This window comes from Scyliorhinus canicula, chromosome 2 (assembly GCF_902713615.1).
Source record: "Scyliorhinus canicula chromosome 2, sScyCan1.1, whole genome shotgun sequence".
In the NCBI taxonomy this organism is placed as follows: Eukaryota; Metazoa; Chordata; class Chondrichthyes; order Carcharhiniformes; family Scyliorhinidae; genus Scyliorhinus; species Scyliorhinus canicula.
Window position 1 is genome coordinate 88,968,640 of NC_052147.1, and position 20,111 is coordinate 88,988,750.

The 20,111-nt window shown below is 48.4% G+C and overlaps 1 protein-coding gene across 9 annotated transcripts in view; it reads left to right on the plus strand.

Annotated features, from left to right (window-relative positions):
- The window catches only part of LOC119955765 (coiled-coil domain-containing protein 9B-like), a 402,308-nt gene that overhangs the window by 374,707 nt on the left and 7,490 nt on the right, over positions 1-20,111 (plus strand). For all 9 annotated transcript variants that reach the window (XM_038782328.1, XM_038782341.1, XM_038782317.1 and 6 more), the window contains one exon: positions 3,619-3,716. In XM_038782328.1, coding sequence (XP_038638256.1) covers positions 3,619-3,716 — 98 coding nt within the window. The remainder of the gene's footprint in view (positions 1-3,618; positions 3,717-20,111) is intronic.

The window sequence follows — 20,111 nt, forward strand, 5'->3', positions numbered from 1 at the left end:
CTGATCTTGCCAACAATACCCACATCCCACAAACGAATAAAGAAAAAAGCTCTGTTAAAGCCACAGGGTTGGATTTCATAAGGGTAAGGGGAAACAGATGGGAAAAATGTGAATGTGAAGTGATTCATTTGGAAGGTCGAATTTGAATGCTGAATACAGGGTTAAAGGCAGGATTCTTGGAAGTGTGGAGCAACAGAGGGATCTTGGGGTCTACATACATAGGTCCCTCAAAGTTGCCACCCAGGTTGATAGGGTTGTTAAGAAGGCGTATGGTGTGTTGGCTTTCATTAGCAGGGGAATTGAGTTTAAGAGCCGTGAGGTTTTGCTGCAGCTTTATAAAACCCTAGTTAGACCACACTTGGAATATTGTGTCCAGTTCTGGTCGCCTGATTATAGGAAGGATGTGGACACTTTGGTGAGGGTACAGAGGAGATTTACCAGGATGCTGCCTGGACTGGAGGGCATGTCTTGTGAAGAAAGGTTGAGGGAGCTAGGGCTTTTCTCACTGGAGCAAAGAAGGAAGAGGGGTGATTTGAGGGGCAGCACAGTAGCATTGTGGATAGCACAATCGCTTCACAGCTCCAGGATCCCAGGTTCGATTCCGGCTTGGGTCACTGTCTGTGCGGAGTCTTCACATCCTCCCCGTGTCTGCGTGGGTTTCCTCCGGGTGCTCCGGTTTCCTCCCACAGTCCAAAGATGTGCAGGTTAGGTGGATTGGCCATGATAAATTGCCCTTAGTGTCCAAAATTGCCCTTAGTGTTGGGTGGGGTTACTGGGTTATGGGGATAGGGTGGAGTTGTTGACCTTGGGTAGGGTGCTCTTACCAAGAGCCGGTGCAGACTCGATGGGCTGAATGGCCTCCTTCTGCACTGTAAATTCTATGATAGAGGTGTACAAGGTGATGAGAGGCATGGATAGAGTGGATAACCAGAGACTTTTCCCCAGGGTGGAAATGGGTGTCACAAGGGGACATCATTTTAAAGGTGATTGGAGGAAGTTATAGGGAAGCTGTCAGAGGTAGGTTCTTTATACACAGAGTGGTGGATGCGTGGAATGCATTGCCAGCGGAGGTGGTGGAGTCAGAGTCATTAGGGACATTGAAGCGACTCTTGGGACAGGTACATGGACAGCATGAGGTTAGATTAGGATAAGTGGTTGGCACAACATCGTGGGCCGAAGGGCCTGTACTGTGCTGTACTTTTCTATGTTATATGTATTAATTATGTAAGCTCTTGGATGCTTATACCAACAGTAATGTTTATTTCAATGAATGAAAGACTTTATTCGATTTCCTCATTGGTATGGCCTCTATTTTGTTGCAGCCTTGGACAACACCCTTCAGGCAAATGGTAAAATCAGTCTTTTTAAGGAGGAAAGGTTGCGAATATGATGGGATGCTAATTATCTGTAGGAGTGAAGTGCGTCTTCAGTGTGGGGATACACGATATCTAATGGCACTGTCAGGTTGCTTCACGCACACAAGTTTAGAAAAGTGTCTGGATGTGGCCATGGGTTTCTCTGGAGCAAAGTTGGGGCTGCAGGCACCCTGGCCGCATTTGGCTCCTTGTCCTTGGAGGAGGATGCCAGTTATTCTGTGCATGCAGGTCCACTCCTGTCTGCGGCGAGATGTTATGACCACAATAATCCTTGGAAACCCTAGATTGGTCATACTGAAGAGTGCTTCAGTATTATATTTGCATCTGTGCCCACTCCCTTGGACAGTTAAAATTTGGTCCTAAAGTTCAATTTTGAAAGTGTCTCCTCACACCAAAACTTACTATCCTCATTATTTTTATATAGGTGATGGGCCAGTTTTCTGGGTGATGACAGTTAACACAAATAATTGTGAAGCATGCACTGAAGATCAAATAAACTAGTTACTCCTGATGTAAATTATATATAAAATTCTTTGATTTTTGTGCTGGTTCAGCCAGTTTCACCTATCTTGTAATGGTAGTACAGGAGGAACCTTATGTTATGGTGCTTTTGAGATCTGGAGGTTTGTTGCTGTGTCATAATTTTTTAATGGTTTTTGTTTGCTGGAACTAGTTGGCTCGAAAACTTGCCTTCAATTTGATACTGTAATATTGATTTCTTAGAAGTTAAGAAACATGAATTGCCATTAGAGTTCTTCATTGGAGTGGCATGTGTTCAATTAAACATTTTTTCTCCCTGAAACCCTGCATAGAACAGGCATAAGTGTACATTATACAAGGGCAAACATGTTATTTATTTCCCCCTCCTTTGAATTATTAACCATGTTGACATGGTGAAGGGTCTCATTGTCCAGGCCCTCCACCACAGGAAAAATTTCACCCAGATTATTATTGGATGCCGCCTGCTAAACAGTTGAAATTTTTGTGGAGTATACAACAAAGGATAATTGGAGAGGAAACACCCCCTCCCTATGACATAAAATACTTCCTTATCATTTTAGTAATGTAGCTACAGTATAGGGTGGATTTTGCCAGGTTATAACTGAGATTCCATTTTTCTATGTTTTGGATCCTAAGAATTATGCATTTTGTCCATCTCTGGTGCTATTATTGGACCTTATAAATAAATATTCACTGAAGTACAACTGGGGCATTTCAGAGTCATCGGTGTAGTGTGGGGCTGGATTAATGTGTGGACCAGAGTGGGCAAGGGTTGCCAGTCCTTTCCCTGGTGGACAATAGTAAACTTGTTAAATTTTATTTTTACAGAATCATCATAAAATGGCCACAACTACAAAAGAGGGCATTCGGCCCATACCTGCTCCTCCGTAAGAGTTACTCAGCTGGCCCCACTCCCCTGCCATTTATCCATAGCCCTGCAAATGTTTTCCCTTCAAATAATTTGCCAGTCACCTCAAATCAGTGTCTTCTGGTTCATGGCCCCCAATGGAAATCATTTCTATCTACTTCTCGGAATCCTTTATGATTCTGAACACCACTATCAAAACCCCTCTTAAACTTTTCAACTTCTCTTAAAGAGAATTGCCTCCTCTTCACCAGTCTATCCTCACTATTGAAGTCTCTCATCCCAGGAACGATTCTCATAAATCTTTTCTGTACGTCCTCCACTGCCTTCACATCATTTTTAAACGTAGTGCCCAGAATTGAGCACAATTGAGGCCAAGCCCGTGTTTTATGAAGGTTCACCATAACTTCCTTGCTTTTACACTCAGTGCCTCTATTCAGAATTTTCTGCTGCTAGACCACAAATTAGTAGACCTGTTGAAACCAATTTCAGAATTTGTTAATTAATAAATTCTAATCGGGAGACTTCACAGTACAATAACAGTATGACACCAGGAAACTTAAAATGCATTCAAATCTCGTACTTTGAACATGTTTGTTTTATTTGCTATCTGAGCCACTGGTCAGTAATTTTAAGGACGTCAGAGATATAATAAATTACTCCCATTTCTTCAACACTCCCATAGTGACCAATATAACAGAATATTGTATATATTTTTAAATTCCCTATCCACCAAGGCATATGACTCATTCTTCAGTGATCACATGAGACAGCTTTTCTATTAATGTTCTGATTGATTTGAGACGTTAGGTTATTTTTAAAAGACATCAACCACCTGTCTGTTGTATATTTATGTACCACTTTGTCTTTCTTCAGAGATGCCTGGTGATTCAGCGGTTGCTTTGAAGCCAAGTACAAAGATTTCACCCGATTATGCCATTTTAGGCATTACCAACACTATAATTGGGATGATGGTATGATTAAGCATAGTTTTTTTCCAGAGAATTGTTCTTTGAATTAAGTCTATTTCCTAATTTATTGGTTAGTTCCACTTGTTTTTTAGTTTGCTGATTAAATAAATGCCGTAGTGTCACGCCTAGGCACAAGCCCACTTTCCTTCAAAAACAACAGATTTTATGTAGTAGCAAAAGAGAATTGCCATAGTTCTGGCAGTGCTCATAAACCCAATGTCATTTGGGGCCTCACGGTAGCATGGTGGTTAGCATCAATGCTTCACAGCTCCAGTGGTCCCAGGTTCGATTCCCGGCTGGGTCACTGTCTGTGTGGAGTCTGCACGTCCTCCCCGGGTGCTCCGGTTTCCTCCCACAGTCCAAAGATGTGCGGATTAGGTGGATTGGCCATGATAAATTGCCCGTAGTGTAAGGTTAATGGGGGGATTGTTGGGTTACCGGGTATACGGGTTACGTGGGTTTAAGTAGGGTGATCATTGCTCGGCACAACATCGAGGGCCGAAGGGCCTGTTCTGTGCTGTACTGTTCTATGTTCTATGTTCTATCCTGCCAATCCACATAATACCGAGGTGAGAGTGCTCCACAATCAGGTTGAAAAACCTCATTAAACATCAATTAAGGTACTTAGAGTGGTATTTACCAGGATAAAATCCGGCGGGTGCACTTGAAACATAGCCACTAAGAGTCATAGGCCGAATTCACCACCCCACTGACGGCAGTGAGAATAGAGTGCATGTGAAAAATCACGATTTTCGCCCATTGCTTATTCCAACGCCATGCTCTGGTCCCTCGCTGGCTGGCGGTGTTAGTGAGGTTGCACCTCGTGCTGGCAGGCCCATGCATAGATTTAAATCTCATTAGCGGGTTGGACACTTCATCGTCCACCATTTCGCAATGCTCCATCCCTCTTAGGCGAAGTCACGCAGGTGCAAATTAGTCCAAGTATTTACAAGCGGGCACAGGGCTGTTGAGGGGAAGCGAGAGGCTAAAAAAACTCAAAAATGATTGGGCTTGCTGGAGGGTGGCTGCCTGGGCCAGGAAGATTAGCTTCAAATTGTGTGAGTGGAAACCTCAATGAGATCAACTCAGTGGGATCTCCCAGCCTCCAGCACATCATTGTGTTCAGGTCTTTACTCTTGCCATGTTTAGGAGTGTACATCATAATTATATTTGTTTTACATTTGCCACCAGTCCTGTGTCACTGTGGCACGTCTACAAGACTGATAGCACATTCAAAGAAACCTTAGGGTCTAGAAGCAGACAAAATAGATGACCACCAAGCAGTCCAAGAGAACTAGGAAGGTAGTGCAGGTTTCCCCTGGGGTCCTGATCAGAAATCAATTTTACATTTTGGAAGCTGACGAGAGCGCTGGTTCCTCAGAGGACTGCAGTCAGAGCCAGGTTTATGGCTCGGCTGTACTGAGGGGAGGATGAGAAGAGCAATAGTGATAGGGAATTTGTTAGTTCAGGGAACAGACAGGTGTTTCTGTGGCCATCGATGTAACTCCGGGATGGTACGTTGCCTCCCTGGTGCCTGTGTCAAGGTTGTCACAGAGCACCTGCAGGATATTCTTGGTGGGGAAGGTAAACAGCCAGAGATCGTGATCCACGTTGATACCAGTGAACACTCTATCATTACCACTAATCCAGGGGATCAACCCTGGTTCAATTAAGAATGCAGGAGGGAGGTCAGGAGCAGCACCAGACATACTAACAAATGAAATGTCGATCTGCTGAAGCTACAACATAGGGCTACTTGCAAGCCAAACAACATAAGCAGCAAGAGATAGAGCTAAACAATCCCACAACCAACGAATCAGATCAAAGCTCTGCAGTCCTGCCACATCTAGTCGTGAATGGTGGTGGACAATTAAACAACTCACTGGAGGAGTAGGCTTTACAAATGAAATTAAAATCGCTTATTGTCACGAGTAAGCTTCAATGAAGTTACTGTGAAAAGCCCCTAGTCGCCACATTCTGGCGCCTGTTCGGGGAGACTGGTACGGGAATTGAACCGTGCTGCTGGCCTGCCTTGGTCTGTTTTAAAAGCCAGCGATTTAGCTCAGTGTGCTAAACCAGCCCCAAATATCCCCATCCTTTTTTTTTATTTAGAGCACCCAATTCATTTTTTCCAATTAAGAGGCAATTTAGCGTGGCCCATCCACTTTCCCTGCACGTCATTGGGTTGTGGCGGTGAATGTGCAAACTCCACACGGACAGTGACCCAGAGCCATGATTGAACCTGGGACCTTGGAGCCGTGAGGCAGCATTGCTAACCATTGCGCCACCGTGCTGCCCAAAATATCCCCATCCTCAATGATGGAGGAGCCCAGCACATCTGTGTAAAAGACAAGGCTGAGGCATTCAGAATAATCTTCAGCCAGAAGTACCGAGTGGATGATCCATCTTGGTCACCTCCAAATGTACCCAGCATTCTAGATTCTAGTTTTCAGCCAATTTGTTTCACTCCATGTGATATCAAATAACGGCTGAAGGCATTGGATACTGCAACGGTTATGGGCCTTGATAATATTGCAGCAATATTCCACTGCATGCAGCTACAACACTGGCATCTACCTGGCAATGTGGAAAATTGCCCAGGTGTGTCCTGTATACAAAAAGCAGGACAAATCCAAACCAGCTAATTACCGCCCTATCAGTCTATTCTCAAACATCAGTAAAGTGATGGAAAGGGTTATCAACGCTGCTATAAAGCGGTACTTACTTTGCAATAACTTGCTCACTTGACGCTCAGTTTGGGTTCTGCCAGGGTCACTTAGCTCCTGACCTCATTATAGCCTTGGTTCAAACATGGGCAAAAGAACTGAACTTCAGAGGTGTGGGTGACTGCCCTTGACATCAAGGCCAGCCTCCACATGTTGGAGTCCTACCTGGCCTTGGCACAAAGGAAGATGGTTGTGGTTGTTGCAGGTCAGTCATCTCAGTCCCAGGACATCACTGCAGGAGTTCCTCAGGGTAGTGCCCTGGCCCAACTATCTTCAGCTGCTTCATTAGTGACCTTCCTTCCAACATTAGGTCAGATGTGGAGCGCCATTTGCAACTCCTCAGACAGGAAGCAGTCCATGAGCAAATGCACTGCTCTCAGGATGAAAGAAGAAATAGAAATGAAGGTAAGGAAGAAAAACTGTGCTTATAACAGTTGTCAGGTAGAAAATACAGTTGCGAACCAAGAGAAATACAAAGTTCAGAGGGGAGGTAAAAAAACACATTCGAGAAGCAAAGAGGCATTATTAGAAAAAACTGGCAAACAACATGAAGGACAATCTCAAAATCTTCTATAGTAAAAGGCTGATAAAAAGGAGGTGCAGGGCAAATTGAGGACCTAAAAGGGAATTTACACATGGTTGCATGGCTGAGGTATTAAATGAATAATTTACATCCGTCTCTACTAGGGAGGTAGATGCTACCCAAGACATCATGACAGACGAGGAAATTCTGTCCCTAGAAGGATTCAGAATTGGCAAAAAGGAAGTGTTGAATAAATCGTTGTTGAATAAATCGTTGTCTTAAAGGTTGACAAGGCACCAGAACTGGATGTGATGCATCCAAGGATATTGAAGGAAGTGAGAATGAAAATTGCAAGGACGCAGGCCATAATCTTCCATTCGGCTCTAGATTGTGAAGGTGCCCGAGGATTGGAGAATTGTAAATGTTTAGAAAGGATTGTAAGGATAGCTCCAGTAATTACAGACCAGTGGGTTTAACATCAGTAGTGGGAAAGCTTCTAGAAACAATTAGTCGCATTGAAAATTGTGGGTTTATTAGGAAGAGTCAGCATGGATTTCTAAAGGGAAATAATGCTTAACTAACTCGCTGGACTTTGAGGAAGTAACAGGGAGGGTGGATGAGGGTAATGCTGTTAATGTGGTATACTCAAACTTTCAGAAGGCATTCAATACACTGCCACACAAACTGGTGAGAAAAGTTATAGCTCATGGAATTAAAGGGACAGTAGCAACGTGGATCCAAAATTGACAGAAATAATAGGAAGCAGAGAGTACAGAAAGAGGCTGTTTGGCCCATCGGGTCTCTGAAAGAGCACAATATCTAGGCTCATTCACTCGCCTTATCCCTGTAATCCCACAACCCCATCTAAACTTTTAACACTATGGGACAATTTAGATTCACCAATCCACCTAACCAGCACAGCTTAGGACTGTGGAAGGAAACCCGAGCACCCAGAGGAAACCCACCCATACACGGGGAGTATCTGCCACCTCGACATAAACAGTCACCCAAGCAAATCAATCCATGAGTACACCCAGTGCACATGTGAAAAAGGAGAGTTACCTTCACCCTCAGCCTCTAAAACCACCACGGATGCACCTCCCTATGCGTTCCATAAACCCCAACAGCTCCTTTGCCATGGCAGAAACCTTCAGGGACCTAGGGAATGACCGGTCCCACCTCGGGTCCAGCACCGTATTAAAACCCCTTTCTAAAATCCGTCTTAGAAATTCCACATCATCTCAATTTGGGGCATATACGTTTACCAGCACCATGGACGTTCCCTCCAACTTCCCACTCACTATCACAAACCTATGTCCCAGGTCAGTCACAATAGTTCCCACATTGAAAGCCACCCTCTTATTGATCAACACACCCTCATCATCATATCCAATCCCGAATGGAACACCTGCCCTACCCATCCCTTCCTCAGCCTCGCCTGGTCCCCCAGCTTCAGGTGTGTCTCATGAAGAAACACTACGTCCGCCTTCAAACCCCGAGATCTTTTAACTGGGCCATTCAAACCTTGAACAATCCACGTAATCAACTGGCTCAGGGCTTCCCCCCCCCCCCCACCCGCCTTCCCTCACCTCGCTGATCAACCATAGCCTCTCTTTACCCAGGTCCACACCTCGCTTTCCCTCGTGCCCCTCCTTACCCAGGTCCATGCCTCGCTCTACCTCGTGCCCCCCCCCCAAAGATGTCCACCACCATCTTCCCCTAACCAACTCCACCCACATCAGCTTTCCGCACTCACCTCCTTCCTCTCCCTCCCCATAAACCAAGAAAAAGAAAACCCAGCTCCTCCTCCTTCACAGACCGACCCCATTTCACTCTTGTGAACTAACCGACAGAGCTAGCATGGTATCCCCCGCCCCAGCCACCCTTCACCCGCAATTCCCCTAAAATAGTAAAACGCACTTACCCATTCTGCACCCAAACACAGTAACTACTACAATCCGCCCGATGTACACATCCATATTCCCCACACTAGCATCTCCAAAGTTCAGTGTCCTCACACACCTCCCAGTCCATGGTCTCTCATAAATTCACTTGCCTCCTCTGGCTCATCAAAACAGAATTCTCGATTCTGGTGCGTGATCCACAGACGAGCAGGATACAATGCCCCAAACTTGCACTCCTTCACTCCTTCCTTGTAGAGGGCAGCTTGGTCCGATTGAACCCGGCTCGCCGCTTGGCCAACTCCGTTACCCAAGTCCTGGTAGATCTGCAGCACCCAGGAGCACTTTCTCATCTCCTTCGCGGACCTCAGAATCTTTTCCTTATCATGAAAACGATGCAACCACACCACTATCGCCCCGACTGCCCCCCCCCCCCCCCCCCCCCCCCCCCCCCCCCCGCCTTCGGCCTCCTCTTCAATGCCCTGTGCACTCGATTCACCTTGGTGGGACGGTCAATGACCCCCTCCCTCAGAATCACCAACTTCTTGAACATATTCATCACGTACTTTGTCCCTCAATCCTTTCAGGCAGCACTCTGCCTTCTGGCCCTCCGCCACGAGCACCATCTCTGCCTCCAACAAGGCCAGCTGGTCCTCATGTTCCACCACCATCTGGAGCACCTCCAACCTCTGCTACACTCTCTCAATTGCTACCCTGAGTGGCTCCACCTAAGCCATGTACTCTGTCTCTGCTGCTGAAACTTAGCATTCAGGAAGTCCACTAGTTGCTCAGTAGACCCCAGAGCGCTCCAGCATCTTTCCCTCTGTCGCACCCTCCCAGCCAGACTGCTGCCTCTTGCTCATTACATTCCATCTGATAAGCCATTAACCAGTCCCACTGGAGGAGCACTTCTATCTCTCAGTGCTCATGCACTTTACACCAGCAAACACCCCCTAAATCAGGTGAAAAAGGACCAAAAAGGGCAGGTCGTACCTAACTAATTTAGTGGAATTTTTTGAGGACATTACCAGTGCAGTAGATAACGGGGAGCCGATGGATGTGGTATATCTGGATTTCCAGAAAGCCTTTGACAAGGTGCCACACAAAAGGTTGCTGCATAAGATAAAGATGCATGGCATTAAGGGTAAAGTAGTAGCATGGATAGAGGATTGGTTAATTAATAGAAAGCAAAGAGTGGGGATTAATGGGTGTTTCTCTGGTTGGCAATCAGTAGCTAGTGGTGTCCCTCAGGGATCTGTGTTGGGCCCACAATTGTTCACAATTTACATAGATGATTTGGAGTTGTGGACCAAAGGCAATGTGTCCAAGTTTGCAGACGACACTAAGATGAGTGGTAAAGCCAAAAGTGCAGAGGATACTGGAAGTCTGCAGAGGGATTTGGATAGGTTAAGTGAATGGGCTAGGGTCTGGCAGATGGAATACAATGTTGACAAATGTGAGGTTATCCATTTTGGTACGAATAACAGCAAACAGGATTATTATTTAAATGATAAAATATTAAAGCATGCTGCTGTGCAGAGAGACCTGGGTGTGCTAGTGCATGAGTCACAGAAAGTTGGTTTACGGGTGCAACAGGTGATTAAGAAGGCAAATAGAATTTTGTCCTTCATTGCTAGAGGGATGGAGTTTAAGACTAGGGAGGTTATGCTGCAATTGTATACGGTGTTAGTGAGGCCACACCTGGAGTATTGTGTTCAGTTTGGTCTCCTTACTTGAGAAAGGACGTACTGGCACTGGAGGGTGTACAGAGGAGAATCACTAGGTTAATCCCAGAGCTGAAGGGGTTGGATTACGAGGAGAGGTTGAGTAGACTGTAACTGTACTCGTTGGAATTTAGAAGGATACGGGGGATCTTATAGAAACATATAAAATTATGAAGGGAATAGATAGGATAGATGCGGGCAGGTTGTTTCCACTGGCGGGTGAAAGCAGAACTAGGGGACCTAGCCTCAAAATAAGGGGATGTAGATTTAGGACTGAGTTTAGGAGGAACGTCTTCACCCAAAGGGTTGTGAATCTATGGAATTCTCTGCCCATTGAAGCAGTTGAGGCTCCTTCATTAAATGTTTTTAAGGTAAAGATAGATAGTTTTTTGAAGAATAAAGGGATTAAGGGTTATGGTGTTCGGGCCGGAAAGTGGAGCTGAATCCACAAAAGATCAGCCATGATCTCATTGAATGGTGGAGCAGGCTCGAGGGGCCAGATGGCCTACTCCTCATCCTAGTTCTTATGTTCTTATGTTCTAATTGTTTGAAATCTCCAAAGGCAGACCGAGCCGTCCGGCTTAAGGGTAGGCACCACGGGTGCCGCCTGCTCTTCAAACTGGACTGTTTTTATTATTCCCTCATGCTCTAATCGTTTTATTTCCATATCGACTTTCTGCCTTAATGCAAAGGGTACTGGTCGGGCCTTGTAGAATTTTGGGACTGCCTCTGGATTGACATGCAATGTCACCTTTGCTCCCTTTATTGTTCCGAGCGCTTCTTGGGAAACCTCTGGGTATTTGCAAAGTATTTCGCTTAGGTGGCCATTTTCCAGCTGGAAAATCTTTACCCAATCCGGCTGGACCTCTTTTAGCCAGCTTCGTCCCAATTAGCTTGGCCCACACCTTTCACGACCAGAAAAGGCAGCCTAACCAGTTACTCTCCATAAGCCATATTTACATGCGTTGTGCCCAAAACTCTGTGGTTCCCCTGTGTATATCCTCAGTTTTGCCGAAGTCCTGGTTAGGAATAAGGGTTGGAGTCCAGTGCGAATTTTATTGAATACCTTTTCCCCTATCACTGATACGGCTGCTCCAGTGTCGACTTCCAGTGTGGAACATCCATTCAACCTTATGGTATATATGTTTATACCCATATAGCCTCACTTCCCTCAGAGGTAACCTCCCGTAGTACAGCTGTGATATTCTCCCTAACCAGTAGCGTAACTCCGCCACCCCTTTTACCACCCCTCTCTCCCACCTGAAACATCCAAATCCTGGAATGTTTAGCTGCCAATCCTGTCCCTCCCTCAACCAGGTCTCTGTAATGGCAACAACATCTTAGTTCCAAGTACTAATCTAAGCTCTTAAGTTCATCTGCCTTACCTGTTATACTCCTTGCATTAAAACATATGCACTTCAGGCCACCAGTCCTGCTGTTTTCAGCAACATCTCCCTGTCTGCTCTTGCTCAGAGCCATAGTGGCCCTATTTCCTAGTTCTACCTCAATTGTTTCACCTTCTGACCTATTGCTCCGGTGCTCACCCTCCTGCCATACTAGTTTAAACCCTCCCATGTGACACTAAAAAACCTCGTGGCCAGGATATTTATGCCTCTCCAGTTTAGATGCAACCTATCCTTCTTATACAGGTCACACCTGCCCCAGAAGAGCTCCCAGTGGTCCAGATAACTGAAACCCTCCCTCCTACACCAGCTTTTTAGCCACATGTTTAGCTGCTCTATCTTCCTATTTCTAGCCTCACTGGCACGTGGCAGAGGGAGTAATCCCGAGATTACAACGCTAGAGGTCCTGCCTTTTAACTTTCTGCCTAACTCCCTGAACACCTGCTGCAGGACCTCATCCCCCTTCCTGCTCATGTCATTAGTACCAATATGTACCACTATCTCTGCCTGTTTGCCCCCTCCCTTCAGGATGCCCACTACCTGTTCTGAGACATCCTGGACCCTGGCACCAGGGAGGCAACATACCATCCTGGAGTCTCTTTCACGTCCACAGAAGTGCCTAACTGTGCCCCTGACTATAGAGTCCCCTATGACTATTGCTCTTCTACGCTTTGACCCTCCCAGCTGAACATCAGAGCCAGCCGTGGTGCCACTGCTCTGGCTGCTGCTGTTTTCCCCTGATAGGCCATTCCCCCCATCAGTGTCCAAACCTGTTCGAGAGGGGGACAACCACAGGGGATTACAGTACTGACTGCCTGTCCCTTCTGGTGGTCACCCATTTCTCTGCCTGCACCTTGGGTGTGACCACATTTATGTAACTCCTATCTATGACGCTTTCCGCCACGTGCATGCTCCTAAGTGCATCCAACTGCTGCTCCAAGTGTACCCAACCATGCAGTTGGGTACACTTTCTGCAGATGGAGCCATCCAGGACACTGGAAGCCTCCCGGACCTGCCACATCTCACAGTCAGAGCACTGCACTCCTCTAATTGACATTGCGTTAATTAATTAGTAAATTAAATTTAAAAATAAATGTTTTTAAAAATTTACTGTTGCTAACTATGTTACCTCGCACTAGATTTCTACTATAAATGTAAACGCTGAATACAGTACGCTCCGATCTCTGGCTTAGATACCCCTCTAAATTATGATGAAGTAATTAATTTATTATGTTTAATTCGTTTAACAATGTTACTTTTTTAAATTTCGTGCAAATTCCCTATCAGGAAAGATGTTATATCACCTACCTTCCCAGGGTGCTCCCTGGTTTTATCCCTGCTTCCCAGAATGCAGTCTGGATTGCTCCCTGCTGATTACCAGTTACAAAGCCAAACAAAAGAAACAGAACAAAAAGGGAAACAGCACCTCCTTCCACTCTGAATTACCACACTGCCCAAATTACCACGTTCCAATTGCCACTCTGGCTGTGTCTCCTTCACCTGCACAAAGTTTACTGACATCCTTGTGCCACTCAACAGGCCTCTGGTGACTGACAGATAACTGACTCTCAGCAATTAGAGTGGGGGCAGCCTCAGCCAATCAGACACTGAGCTAGACACTGACCTATTAACTGAAAAACAGTTGTGAAGATTTGAATTCACCACTTACCTCTTTAATTACTGTAGCGCTAACAATTATACTCAAAGACGAGAGAGAGTACAATAGAGGCTTTATTGCTGTGCGATGCTATTCCTCCATCTGCAACTGTAGACTAGGGTCTGAGTGACTCACACGCATATTTATACACAAGCTCCCTGTGGGCGGAGCTAGCCGGCAGGGGCTTACCGGAGGAACCTGTATTACAGGTACAGGCATACATCCCCCTACTACAAGTACACATCACTACAGTGGTTATATCACCACATTCACCCCCGTTAAAAAAAATTGAGTCCGGCGGGGGTGACGTGCAACTATAAAACAAAGGATGAGCTATTTACAAGAGGGTCCAAACAAAGAAAACCAAGAGTCCATCCGGTCAGCAGGTCACACGTTGAGCCGAACTGGCGGTCGAATGTTCCACTGTGATCGGCGTAGCTGTGGTGGCGACGTCGGTGCAGGTGCTGGCGGAGTTGGTGCTGGCTGCTGGCGGGATGACTCCGAGAGCAAGCCAAAATCTTCCGTGTCCTCCAGTGTGGGCAGGGGGACGAGGGATGGACCTGGTGGGGACGAATAGGGGGGCGCCGGGGAAAAGGAGGCGGCGCGGGGGGAAAATGGGGCGTGGGCATGGGATCGGCACCTGAGGGAGCCAGGTCCCGGAGTGAGACTGTGTCTTGGCGGCCGTCGGGGAACTCCACATAGGCATACTGAGGGTTGGCGTGGAGATGGCGTACTTTGCCACCAGGGGTTCCGCCTTGTGGTACCGGACATGCCTACGGAGAAGGACTGGGCCCGGAGTCGTGAGCCACGTCGGGAGCGACACCCCGGATGTAGATGCAAAAACACGTTCATGGGGTGTGCTGTTAGTTGCGGTGCACAGTAGCGACCGAATGGAATGGAGCGCGTCAGGGAGGACCTGCTGCCAGCGAGCGGCTGGGAGGCTCCTGGACCGTAGTGCCAGCTGGACGGCCCTCCAAACCGTCCCGTTCTCCCTCTCTACCTGCCCGTTTCCCCGGGGTTTGTAGCTGGTCGTCCTGCTGGAGGCGATACCTCTGCTGAGCAGGAAATGACGCAGCTCATCGCTCATGAGCGGGCTGTTTAGCACACTGGGCTAAATCGCTGGCTTTGAAAGCAGACCTAGGCAGGCCAGCAGCACGGTTCGATTCCCGTAACAGTCTCCCCGAACAGGCGCCCGAATGTGGCGACTAGGGGCTTCTCACAGTAACTTCATTGAAACCAACTCGTGACAATAAGCGATTTTCATTTCATTTCATTTCATGAACGAGGATCCCCTGTCACTGTGGATGTAGTCGGGGAAACCGAGCAGGGCGAAAATGGAATCCAGGGCCTTGATGACGGTGGCAGACGTCATATCCGGGCATGGGATGGCGAAGGGGAACCTAGAAAATTCATCGACCACACTAAGGATGTAGGTGTTGCGGTCGGTGGAGGGGAGGGGCCCTTTGAAGTCCACGCTGAGGCGTTCAAAGGGGCGGGACGCTTTCACCAGGCGCGCGCGATCTGGCCAGTAGAAGTGCGGCTTGCACTCGGCACAGATCTGGCAGTCTCTGGTGACTGTCCATACTTCATCGACGGAGTAGGGCAGATTGCGGGCTTTGATTAGATGGTACAAGCGAGTGACCCCCGGATGACAAAGGCTCTCGTGCAAGGCACAGAGCTGGTTCACTTGTGCGCTGGCACATCTACCTCGGGAGAGGGCGTCTGGGGGCTTGTTGAGCTTGCCGGGGCGATACAAGATCTCGTAGTTAAAGGTGGAGAGCTCGATTCTCCACTGCAAGATTTTGTCATTCTTGATCTTGCCCCGCTGCGTGTTGTTGAACATGAAGGCTACCGACCGTTGGTCAGTGAGGAGAGTGGATCTCCTGCCGGCCAGGTAATGCCTCCAGTGCCGCACCGCTTGAACGATTGCCTGGGCCTATTTCAACAGAGGAATGCCGAATTTTGGAGGTGTGGAGGGTGCGTGAAAAGAATGCCATGGGTCTGCCTGCCTGATTCAGCGTGGCGGCAAGTGTGACATCTGAAGCATCGCTTTCTACTTGGAAAGACAGTGTCTCGTCTACTGCGTGCATCCTGGCCCTGGCTATGTCTGCTGTAATACGGGCGAAGGCCTGTTGTGCCTCGGCCGAGAGGGTAAAATGTTTGGACTGTATAAGTGGGCGGGCCTTGTGTGTGTATTGTGGGACCCACTGGCCGTAATAAGAAAAGAACCCAAGGCAGCGTTTGAGGGCCTTGGGGCAGTGGAGGAGTGGAAGCTCCATGAGGGGCACATGCGTTCGGGGTCGGGCCCCAGTAGTCCGTTTTCGACTACGTAGCCGAGGATGGCTAAGCGGTCTGTGCGGAACACGCACTTCTCCTTGTTGTACGTGAGATTAAGGAGCGATGCGTTGTGGAGGAATTTAGAAAGGTTGGCGTCATGGTCCTGCTGGTCATGGCCGCAGATGGTGACATTGCCGAGGTACGGGAAGGTGGCCTGCAGTCCTTAGCGGTCAACCCATTCAGCCCATTTCTCGTTGAAATACCGAGACCCCATTCGTGACGCCGAATGGAACCCTAAGAAATTGGTACAGACGACCGTCTGCCTTGAAGGCAGTGTGGGGACGGTCCGATTTACGGATGGGGAGCTGGTGGTAGGCGGATTTCAGGTCAATAGTAGAGAAGACTATCCAGATGCCTCGCAATTTCTTCCTTGATGATAGATTCCAGCATCTTCCCTATTACCGAAGGCCAGTGAGTTTAACTTCGGTAATAGGGAAGATGCTGGAATCTATCATCAAGGAAGAAGTTGCGAGGCATCTGGATAGAAATTGTCCCATTGGGCAGACGCAGCATGGGTTCGTAAAAGGCAGGTCATGCCTAACTAATTTAGTGGAATTTTTTGAGGACATTACCAGTGCAGTAGATAACGGGGAACCGATGGATGTGGTATATCTGGATTTCCAGAAAGCCTTTGACAAGGTGCCACACAAAAGGTTGCTGCATAAGATAAAGATGCATGGCATTAAGGGTAAAGTAGTAGCATGGATAGAGGATTGGTTAATTAATAGAAAGCAAAGAGTTGGGATAAATGGGTGTTTCTCTGGTTGGCAATCAGTAGCTAGTGGTGTCCCTCAGGGATCCGTGTTGGGCCCACAATTGTTCACAATTTACATTGATGATTTGGAGTTGGGGACCAAGGGCAATGTGTCCAAGTTTGCAGATGACACTAAGATAAGTGGTAAAGCGAAAAGTGCAGAGGATACTGGAAGTCTGCAGAGGGATTTGGATAGGTTAAGTGAATGGGCTCGGGTCTGGCAGATGGAATACAATGTTGACAAATGTGAGGTTATCCATTTTGGTAGGAATAACAGCAAACAGGATTATTATTTAAACGATAAAATATTAAAGCATGCCGCTGTTCAGAGAGACTTGGGTGTGCTAGTGCATGAGTCACAGAAGGTTGGTTTGCAAGTGCAACAGGTGATTAAGAAGGCAAATGGAATTTTGTCCTTCATTGCTAGAGGGATGGAGTTTAAGACTAGGGAGGTTATGTTGCAATTGTATAAGGTGTTAGTGCGGCCACACCTTGAGAATTGTGTTCAGTTTTGGTCTCCTTACTTGAGAAAGGACGTACTGGCGCTGGAGGGTGTGCAGAGGAGATTCACTAGGTTAATCCCAGAGCTGAAGGGGTTGGATTATGAGGAGAGGTTGAGTAGACTGGGACTGTACTCGTTGGAATTTAGAAGGATGAGGGGGGATCTTATAGAAACATTTAAAATTATGAAGGGAATAGATAGGATAGATGCGGGCAGGTTGTTTCCACTGGCGGGTGACAGCAGAACTAGGGGGCATAGCCTCAAAATAAGGGGAAGTAGATTTAGGACTGAGTTTAGGAGGAACTTCTTCACCCAAAGGGTTGTGAATCTATGGAATTCCTTGCCCAGTGAAGCAGTTGAGGCTCCTTCATTACATGTTTTTAAGGTAAAGATAGATAGTTTTTTGAAGAATAAAGGGATTAAGGGTTATGGTGTTCGGGCCGGAAAGTGGAGCTGAGTCCACAAAAGATCAGCCATGATCTCATTGAATGGCGGAGCAGGCTCGAGGGGCCAGATGGCCTACTCCTGCTCCTAGTTCTTATGTTCTTATGTAAGACCCGGTACTGTGAAATCTGATTGACCATATCAGAAATGTGGGGGAGGGGGTACGCGTCGAGCTGCGTGTACCGGTTGATGGTCTGGCTGTAGTCCACGACCATCCATTGCTTCTCCCCGGTCTTAACCACTACCACCTGGGCTCTCCAAGGGCTGTTGCTGGCCACGATGATACCCTCCCGAAGCAGCCGCTGGACTTCAGACCTGATGAAGGCCTTGTCCTGGGTGCTGTACCGTCTGCTCCTGGTGGCGACGGGCTTGCAGTCTGCGGTCAGATTGGCAAAGAGTGAGGGGGCTCGACCTTGAGGGTCGCGAGGGGTGAGGGGAGGTAGGGGTCCGCCGAATTTGAGGGTGAGGCTCTGGAGATTGCACTGGAAATCCAGGCCTAGTAAGAGTGACGCGCGGAGGTTGGGGAGAATGTACAGACGGAAACGGTCGAATTCCACGCCCTGTACAGTGAGTTTAACCAGGCAGAAACCCCGGATCGGGACAGAGTGGGACCCGGAGGCGAGAGAGATCTGCCGGTTGGCGGGATGGACCGCAAGGGAATAGCGCCTTACCGTGTCCGGGTGGACGAAGCTCTCGGTGCTCCCGGAGTCGATGAGGCAGGAGGTCACGTGGCCGTTGACCAGCACCGATGTGGAAGAGGGTGCCAGGTTGCGAGGACGCAACTGGTCGAGCATAACGGAGGCGAGTAGCAGGCGATCGGCGGTCGAGTCAGATGAGTCCGGTGAGGAGCGGTAGCGACCCGTGTCCCATGCCCCCGTCCCGGGGAAGACAAAATGGCGGCGTCTGGAGTACCTGTGGGTAAAATGGCGGCGCCCATTGTGGGGTCGGGACAAAATGGCGGTGCCCATGGAACGCACATGGCGGTGGTGGATGAAGATGGCGGCGCCCATGGAGCGCACGTGGCGGGGGTGGCGAAAGATGGCGGCGCCCACTGATCGCACGTGGGGTCAGGGGAAGCGGACGGCGGGGCCCATTGAGCGAGCGGCTAAGGCGAGGGGACCGGGGGCGCGATAGCGGCAACCATCAGGCACTGACACCGCTGCAAAGTGGCCCTTCTTGCCACAAGCTTTGCAGGTCGCGGTGCGGGCCGGGCAGCGCTGGCGGGGGTGCTTCTGCTGACCGCAGAAGTAACAGTGGGGACCCCCAGGGAGCACGATGCGGCGAGCAGCGCAGGCGTAGTGCACGGGGGCGGCTGCTGGGGGGTCCGTTTACGGGGTCCACGAGGGGTAGGACGGGTGGGCCTGGGGGGCCATTTGCAGGGTCCACGAGGGGTAGGACGAGTGGGCCGAGTGGCTAGTGGAGTAAGATCGCGCACTACGAAAGGCGGCCGTCATGGAAAACGCCAGGGCCTTTGCGGCCGCGATGTCGGGGGCGGCCCCTTCCAGCACTCGTTGCCAGATGGTGTCCGATGCAATGCCTGTAACAAAGGCATCGCGCATGAGTAAGTCAGAGTGTTCCGTGGCTGTGAGGGCCCGGCAGTCGCAGTCTCGTACCAGAGGTATAAGGGCCCTCCAGAAGTCCTCAATCGACTCACCCGGATGCTGGACGCGAGTAGAGAGTTGATGCCTCGCAAACAGGGTGTTCGCCGACTGTGCATAGTTCTCCTTGAGCAGTTCCATAGCTGTGGTGTAGTCAGTCGCATCTCGAATTAGCGGAAAGACACTGGAGCTAAGTCTGGAGTACAGGAGTTGCTTTTTCTGAGCCTCCGTCGGGGGAGGGTCCGCTGAAGAGATGTAGGCCTCGAAGACTGCCAGCCAGTGAACGAAGTCTTTTCTGACGTGAGGCGACTGCGGATCCAGCTGCAGACAGTCTGGCTTGATTCTGATATCCATGGTGAACGGAAAATCACACAGCAATAAATTGTAGCACTAACAATTATACTCAAAGACGAGAGAGTAGTACAATAGAGGCTTTATTGCTGTGCGATGCTATTCCTCCATCTGCAACTGTAGACTAGGGTCTGAGTGACTCACACTCATATTTATACACAAGCTCCCTGTGGGCAGAGCTAGCCGGCAGGGGCTTATCGGAGGAACCTGTATTACAGGTACAGGCATACATCCCCCTACTGCAAGTACACATCACTACAGTGGTTATATCACCACAATTACCACACTACCCAATTACCAAGATCACTATAATAAACTAGGCCATGTAAAGTCACAGTATTGGTGGTTGAAGAAAAGCACTGGGAAGGCTGATGTAGTAAAACAGGATAAGAGAATGGGGTTTCTTAAAGTGGCAAAGGAAAGCCCAAGTGAAGCGAAGGAGGTGCAAAAGATTGTACAGCCTGATCAAGAGGTAATT